Below are 17,531 nucleotides of genomic sequence, written 5' to 3'. Positions count from 1 at the left end.
TAAAGTGAATTGAAGCACTCTGAGTCAACAAATGTACTTTTTGTGGTTAGGCAAGTGATGTGGAAATGCACTGAAAAGTATGGGATGAGCATCACAAGCAAATCAGGATGAATTATCATTGCTGTATAACTTCCCACCAAACAAATCAGCATGGATAATTAATAAAGACTGGGCATAGGACTTGCCCACACTTGTGCTTGTCCTGCCAGTTTCTCCCCAGGAGAAACCTGCTCTTTACTGCTGAATCAGAGCAAATGTCAAACGAGTTTTCCACAGACTGATGTCTGCCCTGATTCAGCGGCAAAGCACTGGTTTCCCTGGGGAAGGCAGTGGGGCAAATGAAAAACTACTCAGATTTGTGGCAAGAAAACATGGGGCAAGTGGAAAACTTAACAGACCATGCTTTCTAGGTGCTGGAAAAGCAAAGTGTGGACGAGCACATAGTCAAACCTCTGCCTAAGTTTTCTTCAAGAAAATCAGGATGAATGCTCAACAAAGATGTCTGGAGGAGCCTTATATCATGTTGATTATGATTTTGTTATCTATGCAAAAACACTGTAACAAATGTCAGTGTGATCAAACTCATACTGCAGATGTGAGGCTGAGGCTTAGGGAGATTGAATTACCAAGTGCAAGTTCAAGTTCAAGGCGAAAAGAAGGACTTCCTGATGTACAGGGTTTGAGGACTTATTTGACAGACTATGGAAACAAGTCAGTTGTGCCTTATCATGATAGAAGTATTGGGAGGTATTAAAGTAGGGACTGGGAGACAATAAACTTGCTTTGTACTATAGCTAGCTTTCATATTCAGTTTTCATTTTCAATAAAAATGTTCAGGCTTTAAAATGTTGTTGTAGGTGATGGGATTTACTAAATCCCGTAGTAAACAGCCTCTATTTCCACCTATCTTGTCATTCTAAAGACCAGAAGATGACATGATGGTAAGAATACTGTCACTGAATAAAAGGGTTCAGTATGACAGGACTCGCGGAAATAAGGTTAGATGTGCAAAGCACTCTTGTACCAGCTATTGTTAACATAAAAATAAGTTTATTGGCCCCAGGGCTCATTTTAAGCTTGTAACTCTCTAAATTAGAGCTGTAAAAGTGATTGAATTTTTGTCCTTCAGTGGCTTAGAACAGGTGGCTGTGATTATTATTCCATTCAGAATCTCTGCTTTGGTTTAAGATATTCTGATGCATGGTTTGGATAATGTAATATTTATTTTGACAAATCCCTTTGCTCCCAACATACAATACTTGAGATTTAAGTAGATAGCTACCATCTTTCAGCATAAATATTGTGTTTTACTTTGCATGTGAAGGTCAGCATTTTCAATTCTGAAGCCTCAAAAGGAGGAAGCAGTTTCCTAATAATTGTGTGTTCTCATAGTATGACACACTTTCATTGTGGTAAACAACATTTATCTTGTCAGATAACAGGTGTCCAATATCATGCAAATGTATTAAGCCTTTATAACAAAATAAGTGCCATTTCACTAGAATGAAAAATGGCATTGAAGAAGGAAAAAATACGATATTATAGATGGGGGAAATATTCAAAGCACAAAAAACTGGAACTAAGAACATTGGAATTGTATGGAATTGTGAACACTGTTATTTAATACAACCATATTTATTTTCTTACAACTATTGTCAAACAAGAAGGAAATGCAATTGTGAAAGGTTCATGCGTAGAATACGGTAATTTTAACGTTCAGGATTGACAACAATAGTTCTTCACACAGTGAATCATTATACAGGCAACTCCCCACTTACACGGGGGTTACATTCCAGACCCCCGGCACGCACGAGTGAAAATCGTGTAAGTGGGGAACACCCTCTAAATACCCATTAAATGCCCTCTATGCCACTCTCTCTACAATACAGCTCAAAAACACTGTACCAAAAAATATCTACAACTGGAATTGAAGCTCTGGGGCTAGAAGGAGGCTGGAGGGTATATGGGAAAGTGACTGCTGATGCTGCATTACCATGGACATCAGCTGTTAGGCACGGAGGGTGAGCAGCCTAAGACAAAGCCCCACTGTGCCTCCAGTCTCTTCTCCACCCTCATTGTTGTCCTCTTCGGAGGGTCTCCCTGTGAGCCACAAGGACTCTCCAGCTCTCTCCCTCCATTTCCTGGTATGAATTAAATTATTTAATGATTTTCTGGCACCGTGCGTATACGTGGTCACACACAAGTCAATTATGCATAAGTGGGAGAGGAGGGATGCCTGCACTATAGCAGGCACATCCAACAGCTTCATCGTGATGTACCGGTAGATCACTGAACGTTTGTGGTAGATCACTGGTAGATCCCTGGCTCCCCCCAAAGAAGCTCAACAAGTTTGACCTGCACCCCCCAAAACAGGGCTCTCCTACCTAAAAAAAACTCAACAATTTTGACTTGAACCCCCCAAAAGGGGGTAGATCACTGCCGGTCTTTAACTGTGAGTAGATAGCAGTCTCTTGGGAGTCGGCCACCCCTGTACGATAGAATTCACTACTGCAAGTTGTAGTTATAGCCAATAACTTTGGTGACTTAGAAAATTCCTGGAAAACGAATGAATGTTTCAAAGCAAGTAGGGGAGAATTCCCCACTGGGGCAACTCCAGGCTTTGCAGAAATAAATAAATAAGCTTCCTAAAAGCTCCCCCGCTCCCCAAAAACCCAGCCCATGTGAACTTGGCATGCTTTGTAGCTACAAAATGCTGGCTGACCATTAGGTAGACGGGAGGGGAGAGAATGATGGGAAATAAAGGCCAGGACTAGAGGGAGGCCTAAACAGAGTCGAGTCACTCCACACTGAAGCAATTGGTTGTGGGTTGTTCTTTCGAGTTAAATAACCGTTAAGTGGGGTTTCATGTGTGCTATTACAAAATGTACATTTTTTTGTGGGGACAATCATTACAATCCACGTGTAAAACATCTTTCAGGAAACATAGCTAAAAGGGGTGTAGTTACAGCATTTCTCTTGCCTATTTAAAGGCTGAAACTGAATTCTTCTACAGTTGCTAAACATTATCAGCAATCTCCTACAGTATCTGATCTGTATTTGATTACAACCAATGGCAGCTAAAACTAGGCCAGGGATAAAAGAATAGTTAACTGTTCCTGAATAATTAAGCAGGTTTCTGTGTGACAACAAGATGTCTCGTGTAAAATATGCATTCATTTACTATGTATTAGTGGTGCCTATCCTACTGGCCTTATTAATTATTTATTAAAGTTTACAAAAATTGCCTGTTCAAAGCTTTTGAGAAGTGTTCTTTTCTTTTTAACAAACATTTAGAACTTATTTCTCAGCTGAAATCAATGAGAATGAACTTTTATTAGAGCAGGAAATTTTGCATAAACACACTTGGAGAACATATATTCAGCATATATTCTAAAAATGTAGATCTTTTTGCAGTTTGCATAGGAGTCCTTATCTATTCACACTGCATTGCTTTCAGTGGAATGTACACTTGAAAAAGCATCTGAGCGTAAATTTTCTTGAAAACTGTTGACATCATTCATTTTTTTCCTTCCTTTACTCCAACAGTTCAAGGCAGCATACATGGTTCCCATTACTTTATCCTCACAACAACCTTATGAGCCACGTTAGGTTGAAAGATGGAAAGTCACAAGTTGAACTCTGTGCCTGAATGGGGAGTTGCTTCTCCCCTACTCTACTTCAACACTCTGACCACTACACAATACTTTTTCGTGGTGTAGTGGTTTAGAGCGGTAGTCTCGTAATCTGGGGAACCGGGTCCGTGTCTCTGCTCCTCCACATGCAGCTGCTGGGTGACCTTGGGCCAGTCACACTTCTCTGAAGTCTCTCAGCCCCACTCACCTCACAGAGTGTTTGTTGTGGGGGAGGAAGGGAAAAGGAGAATGTTAGCCGCTTTGAGACTCCTTAAAGGAAGGGAAAGGCGGGATATCAAATCCAAACTACTCCTCCTCCTCCCCCTCCTCCTCCTCCTCCTCCTCTTCTTCTTCTTCTTCTTCTTCTTCTTCTTCTTCTCCTCAGTGCATAGTGTATCTAAGTACATGTGGCAATATGTTACATTAGTTGAAAACAATGCAATTCAGATAGGCTGCCTCCTGTGGGTCTCATTCTCTGGTATTTGACTTGGAGAATCTGTGATTAAAGACAGATTTTCTATGAAACCAGTTTCATTTTCTGTGGTCCTTTAAGCGATGAGACAGTAACTCTCTGTATCACTTAAAAACAGATGTTGTTGAACTACAACTGTCATGCTGGCTGGAGCTGATGGGAAGTCCAACAACATCTGGAGGGCCCATAGGTTCTTCATCACTGGTTTAAAGGATTGGCCACAGCCTGGCAGACACCCTCTTGCTTGGCAACCCTGGAAGCTTGGAATATATTTGCCACCTGACAGTGACTCATCTTGCTCTGTGGCTCTATAGTACCAGGAAGACAAACTAGCTGGCAGCTCAACCTTGAGAGCCCACAATATGGCTGTTGCCATATTATCTGACAGGTCCACAGGGCCAACAAGAAAGAGAACTTGGCAAGGCTCTGTGGATTGTGCTCAGTTTACCTACAATTCCTTCCCCCTCCTTTAAGCTATGAAGGGTCAGTTCTCTTTGACGCTTATAGGGTATGGAGAATTTATAATTATATGATTTATATGAAGATTCTGTTGAGGACTTTCGTAGAGTGGATATAAGATATCAGACACCCTAAATTCAATTAAAATATATCATATACACAAGACTGCAGTATCAGGTTTACTTTGAGCAAAGTCATGCCAAGGGTCAGTCCCAGGATAAAAAACGTGTGAAAACATAATAAAAGTGTACCTGTGTGTGGGCAGATATCATCTGTTACCAATGTGTAACCTCAAACACTCGTATCTGAAGAAGTGTGCATGCACACGAAAGCTCATACCAAGAACTAACTTAGTTGGTCTTTAAGGTGCTACTGGAAGGAATTTTTTTACTCAAACACTCAGTATATCTGGTACTAGAGAGCAGAATTTATTGACCCAAAAGTTTTCACATGTAGGAATGAGTTCCTGTAGTTATCATATTAAGAAGTAACTGCTGGTAGTTTTACACATGCATGTTCTGGAATTTGTATGCCAAAAATGTATCCTGTCACCTGCGGCATATAGTTAAAAGAATAAGTGGACACGCTGCTATTCAAAGTTTTCTGCTGCCAATTAAGTAAAATATTATCATGACACAGAAGGCTTTCTATCTTATGCATAAAGAAACCTACAGATCTTATATCCTCCAAGCTTAGACAGAAAGAGAGTAGGTGACTAAAAAAAGTAGTTTATTGTTTGTGGTTTGTGGCCGTTTGTGGTTATTTGTGGTTATTTGAACACAGCTTTCTACACTTGAACGCTTCTGGAGGTGTGATACCGTGTGTTTAATTCAGACATATGCTCATTATGCCTGTAATAAGAGAGTTGCTCTTGATAAAGCTCTCTATTAGATTATCACATTTCTCAAACTCTTCCAAATAAACAGAAGAAGTAGGTTAAAAGAGAACAGAAGTTGAATAAAAAGATCAGAGTTGACAGCAGTGAGGTAGATTAACAAAGAGGAAAGGAAACAGAATTCTAATCCCTTGGAGACTGGGAACATAAGAGAAGACTGTTGTTACTCAAGGACCAGTGAAACTGTTGTAAATTAGGTATTCATTGCGTGAGCCCAGTAGATATCAAAGAACATAAGGAGTGGTACCTCAGGGTATTCCCTGGAAATCTGCCATGTTGTAACATTATTTCTAGGAGATAAACTTGTAGGTGAAGTTACCATTACTGGAAGAGTTCAGTGCAGTCTGCAAGCACATTTCCTGTTTAATCGGGACAGCTGCCTAGTCCGTTGAAACCTCAGACATAATTTAGATTCTGTTAGGGACCGGGCTGGTTTTTGAACACTTCATTGTTTTCCAGTGCTCTGAAAATGGCTTGTTAAACCAACTGCAAAGCAGGGTAGGGGTGGGGATATCAAGTAGCCACCTGGTCAATTTTATTTTAGCAACTCATTCCAAAGCATTGAAATAAAAGTATTTTTAATGGACAAGACTAGTATTTCTTTCTCTCTGTATTTTGTTTATTTTAAAGGGATAGGTGAAACAAATAAATCCATAATGATAGCAATTTCCACAATGCTTAAAACTGTTAATCAAAACAACTTTACTTGATTTAATGGAATTTGATCACCAGCTTCTAAAGAACTAACTCTGAAAAGCATTTTGTGTGTGTGTCTTTTCTGATTTGTAGCGTATCTGAAGAAAGAAGCTACTGTCACTGTTGTGCTTGGTGTAATTTGGGTAAATATCAAACACCACCCAGCACCTGTCCAGTTGTTCTGCAGCAGTGAGCGAGGAGCTTTCTTGAATGTGCCAAGCTAGCCCTGCACCTTATGTGTTGATAAGTGCATAGTCTTAATTTGAAGGGCATCCACAATATACAGATAGGCACACATAGGGCTGTCTCCATGGAGCTTTTGCCCTCACATGAAAAATCCTACATAATCACACATCTCCCATGGATCACGGCTGGCATGTCATAGGCATCTAAGGTGTAAGTCTAGGCAGGAACATATTGGAACATGGTCAAACTGACTCAGCAGATCTCTAAAATTAGGATCTACCAAGTTGTTCTTAGATCAGAGCAATGGGGGAGGGACAGGAAAGCAATTTGGTGGGGGAGGGGCCAAGAAGACCAAGGGGGTTTTGTGCATTTATTTGACATTTGTATGCTAGTCCATCGCATGAAGCTTTCCTGTGTTGTCAACTCGTATTCCAGTGGTTGCAGATATGTTAGTTTCTAAGAATTATACTGCCCTGTGTAACCAAAGGTTAATATAATTAATATAGTTCATTAATTTTCCTTGCAGATTTTCAGAAGGTGTTGGTTGGTTTTCAAGAAAGCCTCAAGTAAAGGACCCAGAAGGCTAGAAAAATTTCCAGATGAAAAGGCAGCATATTTCAGAAATTTTCACAAGGTAGGTCATAATTATCTGCATAAATGTGTAGTGTAAGCTACTGGGGAGAAAACTATTACAGAGAATATTTTCATTCTCTGCTTTTGAAGCTGCTGAAGTTGACAGCAACATTTCATGATGCTGTCATTATGGGCTCAGACTAGAGCCATCTTTCCAAATTAAGAACCAGATTCCAGTACTTTGGGGTTTTTTAATGTTCATTTTTGTTACCATTGTGAAGAATAGGATTCTTTTTGTTTTAGTAATTATCTAAAAATCAAATGAAGCCTGAACAGAAGGTGTCAGTGTCTAAATGCCTGATGCCGTATCTTTAATAATAACAACAATAAAAGATTGACGGACTGACATAGGGATGCTTGAGATTGCAAGGATTTTGAAGACTTAAATGTGTAGCAGTCACTTTGCTACAGTTTAGGCTTTGGACAGTGATTATCTTACATCTGCAACTCAGTACATGATTATATGTTATTTCAATGGAACCTATCCTTTCACTCATACTTCAACAAAGCAACTATAATTGATTCAACCTTTTGTGCAGCAATCTTGAGGATGTGTCTCTTGATAGCTGTTTACTGCTACAAAAGAAGACTGGGGCTCTTCCAGGACTTCTTTGTTCAGAGCTGTAGCAAAGTAACTTGCTGCAAGAGCCAAGATATGCAAACAGCTTTCGGTGGACTGACACACTTCAAATTATAGGCAGGATATTGAAAGTTTGAATATCTCCATCTAATTAAGGTCACTGTGTATATAAGTTAAGGTAAGTTCATATAAGTTCATATGTTGTGGAAAAGGTTAGAACCCATTTCACCGACATGCATATTTTCTATATATAGCATTAAAATATATATACAGGGAACATTCAAGTGCATAGGGAGGAGAATGTGGCCCTTGGGACTCACCCAGGCAGGATATATCCCCCATTAGTTCTGTTTCATACTTTTTGGGTATTTTTGCATGGCTGGAATGTGTCCTTGAACTGTGCTTAGTTGCCTGGATAGAAGGTGGAGGGGTATGTGCATGTGCGTGTATTCGTGTGTGTGTGTGTGTGTGTGTGTGTGTGTGTGTGTTTGTGTGTGTGTGTGTGTAAACTAGTCTACTGTACAAACAGTGCTATTTTCCTAGAAGAGGTGCTGGGACTCACTATAAAAGCCTCCTTTGTTATCTTATAATGGCAATGGCACCTGTCAAATTCCAACTGGATAAAGCACTGTGTACAAAAGTAAAAAAAATGTGTTCTTGCCTCTCTCACTTTGCCTCTTGCTCTGTCCACCACTGTCAGTGGGCCTGAGCACAAAACAGGTAAAGTTGTGCCTGCAAAAAGACAGGTGGTACACAAGATTTGTATCCCATGCCGGCAGGAGCCTCAGACTCTTAACTTTCAGCTGAAAAGAAAGCTAAGCCAATTTGACATTTCAAAAGAAAGTTATAAAACAAAACATAGGAACAACTCTATAGACTTTGGCACTTGGCAGGCAGCACCATTGCTAAGGAATTTTGCTGTAAATATCAGGACTATGAAACATTGTAGAACAGGCTGCTTTTCTGGCTTTCTTTATGAATGGCATTACGTAAGAACAAAAGAAAAGTTTTCTGAATCAGGCCACTCTCCCCTCCTGCAGTTTTCAACAACTGGTATTCAGAAGCCTCCGGCTGAGGAACTTAGTCATTGTGGCCAGTAGCCACTGATAGCTTACTCACAAGAAACTGATCTGAAGCAAGCTGGTGTAGGTTAAACCACCATAACATTAAACCAGATCCAAGCTCCGTTCTGTAGTGGTGGGACTACTGCTCGGTGAGCCAGTTTAAGCCTGGTAGAGTAAAACAAGAGTAGTCTAAGCCAGGTGTCCTCCATCTTACAATTGTGCATCTGGTTCTTATATTTATCCCTATTGAAATTCATTTTGTTAGTTTTTGCCCAGTTCTCCAATCTGTTAAGGTCATCTTGAATCCTGATTCCATGATCAGAAGTAGCATTCGCTACCCCTCCCAGTTTGCTGTGATCTGCAAATTTGATGAGCATCTCCTCAATGCCTTTATCATATATAAATATCTTGAACAAGACCAGTGCTTTGTGTTTTCTATACTGGCAAATAAATATTTTAAGATTGCAACACTATGCAAGGGCAGCACCATCAAACAATTACGTTTTACTGGTGTCGTAAAGATGTTTTCTTGGGTGCTCAAGGCAGAAACAAAGTCATAAATCAATACAATTGTAAGAATATGTCAGATTTGTTGAAAGTCTTAAATAACTTGTATCAAACAACATAGTGATTTTGAGTTGTGTACACAGAGAGAGACTGCTTTTGACAAATGATTACTCTAATTAACAGAATTTACAAGTCCTACTATCCAGTAATTCCAGCAATCACCTATATCTAGTGTGGAAACTCAATGGACATATAAAAGGCCTGAGAGAAAAATAATGGCCCATGACTAATTCTGTATGCTGAAATGAGTTCTGGACTTGTAATTTCTCAAATAGTAAGATACACACCTCATACATATATAGCAAACCTCTCCTGAAACCATTGGAAATTTCAACAGCAGGTATAGGGATTTCTATATGGTAAAAAAAAAAAAAAAATCCACTGGGGTTACCTGATTCTTTGGCCATGCCTAAATTAACTCATAATCCTGAGGCAAGTTTCTGTTGCGCTGATGCCATAATAGAAAGCAAGTAAGGGAGCAGTCCTGTAGCAAGATCTGCCCGGATGAGTGTGATTAGGTTCCATTGGATCTTCAGCTAAACTAGGAGATTCCCAGTGCAGTTGGGCTATGCCGGTGTAACTCCCTATTCTCTACTTTGCCAGAGATACATCAGCATATATCCCCTGTCCTCACTCTGGTTGGCTTAGTGAAGCCTAGCAGATTTTAAGGTGGTATAAGTCCTGAAAAGGGGGCATGGTGGGAGCATGATGAGAATGTGACAGGGTGACACAGGATGGATTCTAAACCTGGTCAGCATGGTGACATGATCTGGGAACCCAGCGTAAGGTTAGTTAGAGATAGATAGATAGATAGATAGATGATAGATAGATAGATAGATAGATGAGAGAGAGTATAAACATACAACAAAAACAGTTCAAAATCCAAAAATCGAGATTACTCTGAATCTCATGACTCCCCCCGCCCCATCCCTTCCATGGGTCCTAATGATAATATTTACAACTGCATATCAATACTTATCCAGATTTTTATCCTTCTAAATTATCCATACTTTGTGTTAGTTTACAAGTGTGGTTAAAATCCTGCTAGTGTTTTAACCTGCTTACAGTGGTCTGGTAGATAAATTATAAACTTTTCCCAATCTTGTCTTCTTTATTTCTGAGCTTCCCAGTTAATTTTGCCATTTCAGCAGTCCATCAAAGTGGTTTGCCATTCTTCTCTGGTCAGGCTTGTCCCTTCCTTCCATCTCTGGGCATGTGGCTGTTGTCGCATACATAAACAGTCTTTAGTGATCCTTTGGTATCTCGGTACCTATAATTCCTAATAAGAAAGCTTCTGGGATTTTTTTAAAACAAAAGTTGTTTTAAACATTTTTTACATTTCATTATATATCATCTCCCATAATTTTTTAATTACTTTACACATCCACCACATCTTTTTCTTTAGATTTCCAGTAAGTATTTGTACTTGTTCTATACATATTTGCTAACTTAGCATGAGTCAAATAGCACTGGTATATCATTTTCATATAATTTTCTTTCAGTGAACAACATGCCGTGAATTTCAAATCTGTTTTCCATAGCCTCTCCCAGTCTGCCATTTGTATATTATGTCCCAAGACTTTTGCCTGATGTATCATCACTGATTTGACCTGTTTGTCTTATATATGCCATTCCAGGAGCAAACTATATATTTTCGACAATAATATAATTTTATTAATTATTAATAATTTTAATAATTTTATTTTGTTTTCTAAAGCTTCTTTTTGAAATCTTGATAACTTATAACTAAAACCTTTCTTTTTATCTGTCTTAAAAATATCATTTAATTGATGATACTGTAACTAGTCTGCTACCAGTTCTCTTATCTCTTCAAAGTCTTTTAATTTTACCTAATTTTCTACTTCAGTTAACAGCTCTCTATATGTCGGGGAACCCAGTGTAAATTAAGCCAGCTAAAAGGGTGGTGAAACTCAAACTCTATTTAAAGGCTCGTTTCCCCTCTGCCAGACTTAGTTTAGGCTGGCTCCAGTCAACAGTAGTCCTGTTCCAGAATTTAGATATGGTGTACTTTACCCTGCCTTAACTTAAATTTAGCACAAGCTTTTTGTTTATAGGATTATCCTGCCAATGTACCAGTCTTTTTATGGGCACTTTCAAGGTTGATAAAACATTTCATATGTTGACTAAAAAAAAAGATACTTGCAGGAAAAATAAAAATAAACATTTATTATGACAAATTTTCTAAAATCTATTCATATTTTTGTTTTAGTTTGTTGCAGAGAGAAATTTAAAATGCAAATCATTTGCAGATGGAAAAAGTTATTAAAAATGCATTAGGCTCGAAAATGGATCTGTACACACTCATAACATATTCAAAACAAATTCATCCCTTATGACAATTAAACTAAAAGAATTTTCACATCATCAACCAATAAATCTCACTTAATTTGAAAGCAGGTGAAAAAAGAGACAATTGAAATGACTTGTACTAAAGCAGCAACCATTAATGGCTATTAAAGGAGGGGCTACCTCAAAGCATCAAGCATATTTAACTCTTTCTGGTTGCATTTTTCAGATTACATGCTTCATTTTTAGCTTTTGTCCCAGCAGCTCTTGAACTGTTTTAGTGTAACTAACGTATGAGGAAGACAACCACAGGGGCTGCAGGAGCATAGGAAGCTCTTTTGGGAGATTCTAAATCATGGGTAGGCAGACTAAGGCCCAGGGGCCGGATCCGGCCCAATTGCCTTCTAAATCCAGCCCACGGATGGTCCAGGAATCAGCGTGTTTTTACATGAGTAGAATCTGTGCTTTTATTTAAAATGCTGGGTTATTTGAGGGGCATAGGAATTCGTTCATTTCCCCCCAAAAAAATATAGTCTGGGCACCCCACAAGTGGACTGGCCCCCTGCTGAAAAAGTTTGCTGACCCTTGTTCTGAATGAACCTGGTTCATGTGAACCAGTGCATACATATGGAAGCTATATTTGTGGCTGTTGCATTGCGTACAATTAACTGTGGCTTAAAAAAAAAATATACTGTGGCCGCATGTATAGCATAGCTGTCTCATGTCCTGAACTGGTGCATTGTGTGACATCAGTGGCAGATCTTGGGGTCTCAAATTTCAGCAGCACCCTCCGCATCTCACACGCCATTCTAAATCATAGTGGTGACATCCCCAAGGCTCTGCACGCAGTTCAGCCAAACCATTTGCGCTCTCCTAAATCCGCCTCTGATGGCATCATAAGAACCATCTTTCTCACTGGTGGCATCCTGAATGTGGAACATCCTCTCCTTGAACGTTCAGCTGGTGATCTATTCAGCATCAGCCAAATACTGATTTATTTGTCAAGCTTTTAAGTGTTGAGATGCTATGGAGCTACCCACAGCAATGGCTGGTTTTATAAATTTTAATTGATTTGAGTATTAGATTTATCAGCTGCTCTTTTGTATTATTATATTATGTCTTGTATTTATTTATGTGCTTTGCAACTTGACCTGGTTTCAAGAATAACTGGATCTGGGGGAAAGAAACCTAAATAAATAAATATATGTCTCTGATACGGTGTTTTTGGTTAATTGAGAAATCATCAAACCATTTATGCAGCCACCAGAGACACCATATGCTCTTCAGTTGTTCACATTGGAGCTAATGTCTGTGTAGATCATTGTTTTTACCATAGCACATTAGTACATTATAACCAGCAAGGAGGGGAATCTGGGATTTCATTGTTTCTTTAACTCAGATCCTGATGTAGGCTATTGTTTTGTTTTTAATGAAGTCTAGTTACTCATTTTGGGAACACAGGTGACACTGTGGGTTAAACCACAGAGCCTAGGACTTGCCGATCAGAAGGTCGGCAGTTCAAATCCCCACGACAGGGTGAGCTCCCGTTGCTCAGTCCCAGCTCCTGCCAACCTAGCAGTTCAAAAGCACGTCAAAGTGCAAGTAGATAAATAGGTACCACTCCGGCGGGAAGGTAAATGGTGTTTCCGTGTGCTGCTCTGGTTCGCCAGAAGCGGCTTAGTCATGCTGGCCACATGACCTGGAAGCTGTATGCTGGCTTTCTCGGCCAGTAAAGCGAGATGAGCACCGCAACCCCAGAGTCGGCCACAACGGAACCTAATGGTCAGGGGTCCCTTTACCTTTACCTTTAGTTACTCATTTTAAATTACAGGTGTGTTTTGCTGTTGGCACGCTTACTAAAAATGTATTGCAGATTGGTAGCTTGTTTCACAATTGAACACACACAAGTATACAGATTATGTCACTAGCTCTCTGTGTGCAATAAGTGCCTTTGTATTGAGTTGTCTTATTATATTGTTAAATTATATTCAAATATTTCATTTTTCAAATTTGATCCTGCAAATGGCCCTCAAGATAAACAACAGTAATAACAGAAATATGTTTATATTAGAGTTGTGTATACTGTTGTACACTGCCTCAATATTTTGGGTGAGTGGAGTGTATGTCCAGGGCAGCCATTGGCTTACCAAGGGCACGCCATGTGTTGGTGACATGGGACCTTCAGGTTGGGTGGGGTTCCTCCTGCTGTGGCAAAGGGGGTGGCTCCTGCTAAGCAAAGCACAGAGTGGCCGACTGGAGCAGGAGGGGTGGTTGCTGAGAGTGGCCTCCACTGTCACCTGCCTTGCTGCAGGTGTGGTTCTCCTGAATTGCAGCGAGTGGTGGTACAGCTGCTGCCTCTTCTTTAGCTGCAAGGCAATCAGATAGTGAAATGGCAATGAGGGCTAGTGGTTGTATGTGGCTCCCTGAAACTGGTGACCTTTTATGTGTCTTTTGTGAAGCTGCAGCATACTCAGTTTATGCCACTCCCACCATTAGCAGAGGTGAATTTGCTACACCCCAACCTCCTTACCTGAAGGCGACTCCATTCGAATTCCCTAAGGCAGGCATGTCCAAAGTCCATTTCGGGAGCCTAACATGGCCTACCGGTCAGTTTAATCTGGCCCCTGTGGCAGTTTATTTCCTGGGGTAAAATCCTAAAAAAAAAAGCTCAACAACTTCAATCCTAAAAAAAAGGTCACTTCATCAAGTCTGGCCCTCTTTGAAAAAAGTTTGGACACCACTGTGTTGTGGAAACGTTGTGGTGGTAAGTGAATCCTACGAGTGAGTCTACAGCATCCTCATTTTATATCCTGTTGCTGCTTGGGCTGCCTGGGCTTGATTTGTGATGATCAGTTCTTTCCCATTCTCCCATTGTGTTGATCTGCTGGAACCTAAGCTGCTCAACCCACTGGATTTGAACTCAATATTTGCTTCTGAAGTAAATATTTATATACCACTTAGTTACCAATGTTTCTAAGCAAACAATTTGAAAAGCATACAATGGATGAGAGTGATTAAAATAATTTGTCAAAACAGAAAAAAATCTTTAAATTATCAACTGAAATAAATAAGTCTCTGCCAAGTGTTTGAGGTTCAGTAGGAAAGGAACAGCAGTAATCTTGGTGCAAAGGAAGTTCCACAGAATTGGGCTACAGTACTGAATGTGCAGTTTGTGGTGGATATGAGTCCTGCATCTGAGCCTTGCAAGGCCAACTGACAGGCTGCCTGAAAACCCTAGGGGTCAGGAAGGAATCCTTAAGGTACCAGGACACAAGCTGTTAAGTGTCTTGTAAATTAATACAAGAACTTTGATCTTGTACTATGGTGGACAGAAATGACAATCCTGCTTTATGCGATATTATTTCAATGTAACCACATTTTCATTAACATCAACAGCTGGCAATAATTTCAAGGACATCTGCACATCTGAGTAATTTTAAGATGTTAAATAACTGTTTTGTTAAGTAGCTTTTAATGTGTATGTTATATATATGTGTGTGTGTGTGTGTGTGTGTGTCTATATATAACTTTTCTCCTTTCACATTCAAAAGAGGGAAATATATGCACACAACAAACATGCATTAAATTTTGGCTTTTCAGCTGTGCTGTTGGCCAGGGGAAAGTAACCTCACTGTGCTGGCAGCCTTTATGGATGAGGTAGCTATTCTTCGGTTTTGGCAGCATTATTGCAGTCTGTTTCAAAAGACAAAGTGAAATAGCTTGACGAGTACTCTGCCTTACTGCTTAGTGAAAGGTACCCAACATGCATAATTTGCCCTGATCAAGCTTGGCAGTCTTGGCACGTAGAGACTGTGGAATGCTTAATGTATGTTCTAAAATAATATAAATACTGTAACCAGTTTAAATGAGCCCCACCACCCAGGCTTTTAGATTTCATAAAAGAGATTTCATAGGGATCCAGACCGCCTGAAAACCATTGTTTATACGGTGCAATGGGATGATCATTCTTGGCCACTGTGTAGTATCCAAAAAATATTTATCTCTAAATTGAACAGGAAAAATAGCAGGCACTTAGAATGTAAATGCTTAATGTTTAAAAAGTAAAACAGTGAATTTGGTAGATAGTTTAGTTTAGATAGTTTAGCTATCAGTAGAGAAATTGACTTATCTCTTGAGAAATAGTAAAAGGGCATAAAATGCCTCTTGTCACCCCTGTTGATGTAGTATGTTGCCTCATTGAAATACAGTGAAATGGCCCAGCAGATCAAATCAGCTGGGGAAAGGTCAAGATAATGGCCAAGGTTTTAAGGCCTATTTCTGGATGCATCAAATATTAATTAAAACAATGGCTTCACAGTGTGAAGTAATGAGTTGCCAAAAGTTGTAAGCACTTCTGGGAACAAGCATCCCACTAAAACCCCATGAACTGTAACTATCTGCTTTACCATCAGAAGCCTGCTAACAGGATGAATGCTTATAGCAACTATCATACCAACAAAACCCAACCCTACCAGCATACCACTCTCCATGAAGCTATCCACCATAGTCATAGCTGTGCTAGGAGCACTCTTCGCCCTACAAATTGCAAATGAAACAGCAAATGAAACACCAAAAGTTCTGAAGCCAATGAGGCTTTTTTAACTCAACACTACACCACCTGCTGCCATCAACCTCACTGACGCTAGGACAAAGCATAGCTGTACACATTAATGTAATATGGTTTCAAAAATCGGGACCCAAAGGACTAGTTACCTTAAACCTCCCCAGCATCAAAACCAACACCCTAGTCCCAAAAGGACTTCTAAAATCCTACCCAACAGTGTTTATCATCACCCATCAAGTTTAGATGATAATGACTATTACAAAATGTAACCTTTATGCATTTCTACAATTTGGAAGTGATACATGTATGACCGGATTTCTATAGCTTTCTCCACCTCTTGTTTCTTCATGTTAACATGCTGTTCATCCTTTTCCTGGTGAAAAATTCCTGGTGTGTTTGTGTGGCCATACAGTGGAACCTGGGTTTTCTAACATAATCCGTTCTGGAAGACTGTTCAACTTCTGAAATGTTCAAAAACCGAGGATCGATGGGCTGGCTGCAAAGTTAATGGGGAAAAATTAAAAAAAGTGCCTCGAAAGCCCTTCGACTTCAGAGGCATGTTCGAAAATGGAAGCAATTACTTCTGGGTTTTTGGCATTCGGGTTCCGAAATGTTCCACTGTATTAGTCAAATGTAGAAGCAAGTAAGCAAGGAAAACAAGAAGAAGCAAACAATCTTGTAGCATCTTAATGGATATATTGTGGCATAAGTTTTACACAGTAAAGCCCACGTCTTCAAATGAAGTGGTATTTAGGCTATGAATCCTTATGCGTAATAAATCTGTTAGTTTTAAGGGTGTCATAAGACCCTGTTGCTCATCCTCATCCTGTTTATTTTTTGTAGCACACTTCTCAGAAGCATCTTTCAACAAGTTTATGTGCGATGTCTTTCCTGACATACTGAGTAAAAATTTTAGAGGAATACATACGTCATAGCTCAGGGGTCAAGAATCACCAGAAGATCTCATAAAAATAGAATCTGAAATCAGACAGATATAGTCCTTAAATGGCACAAAGAACATAGTGGATTTTAACGTGCTGTTGGTTCATGCAACTCTCTTCTCAAAAATGTGTGCTGTGCAAAGCCAGCTAGACAGGCAGAGTTGGGGTGTAGTAATTGTAAAATGATGCACACTGGAGCAAAAAAATGCCAACTTCATAGATATGTTGATGAGTATTGATTGACCAAGAAAATATAACTTAGGGTTGTGCTGCAGAGTTTAATGAAAATGTTAACCCAGAGCTGAAAAAGTCAGTGGAGGAAGAGTTGTTGGTTTGGTTCTGCAGGGCTCTGATGGCTATTCTTTGGTCATCTTCACCATGCAGCTGCTGAACAACCTTCTGCCTAATGTTGGAGTTAAGGAGGTGGCCAGCATCACCATTCAGCTGCTCAGAATGGCCTGCTTCAATATTTTAAATAAATAAAATATCTATGCAATTTCACAGTTGGGAGGGAAGCAAGTTCACCAGGACAGTG

The 17,531-nt window shown here is 39.7% G+C and overlaps 1 protein-coding gene across 1 annotated transcript in view; it reads left to right on the top strand.

Moving 5' to 3' along the window:
- Positions 1-17,531, top strand: part of DOK6 (docking protein 6) — a 174,002-nt gene that overhangs the window by 67,140 nt on the left and 89,331 nt on the right. The window contains exon 2 of the mRNA XM_082235277.1: positions 6,867-6,974. Coding sequence (XP_082091403.1) covers positions 6,867-6,974 — 108 coding nt within the window. The remainder of the gene's footprint in view (positions 1-6,866; positions 6,975-17,531) is intronic.

Source organism: Podarcis vaucheri (assembly GCF_965113315.1).
Source record: "Podarcis vaucheri genome assembly, chromosome: 8".
NCBI lineage: Eukaryota > Metazoa > Chordata > Lepidosauria > Squamata > Lacertidae > Podarcis > Podarcis vaucheri.
Note: the sequence above shows the minus strand (reverse complement) of the source record. Positions and strands in the feature narration are given on the sequence as shown.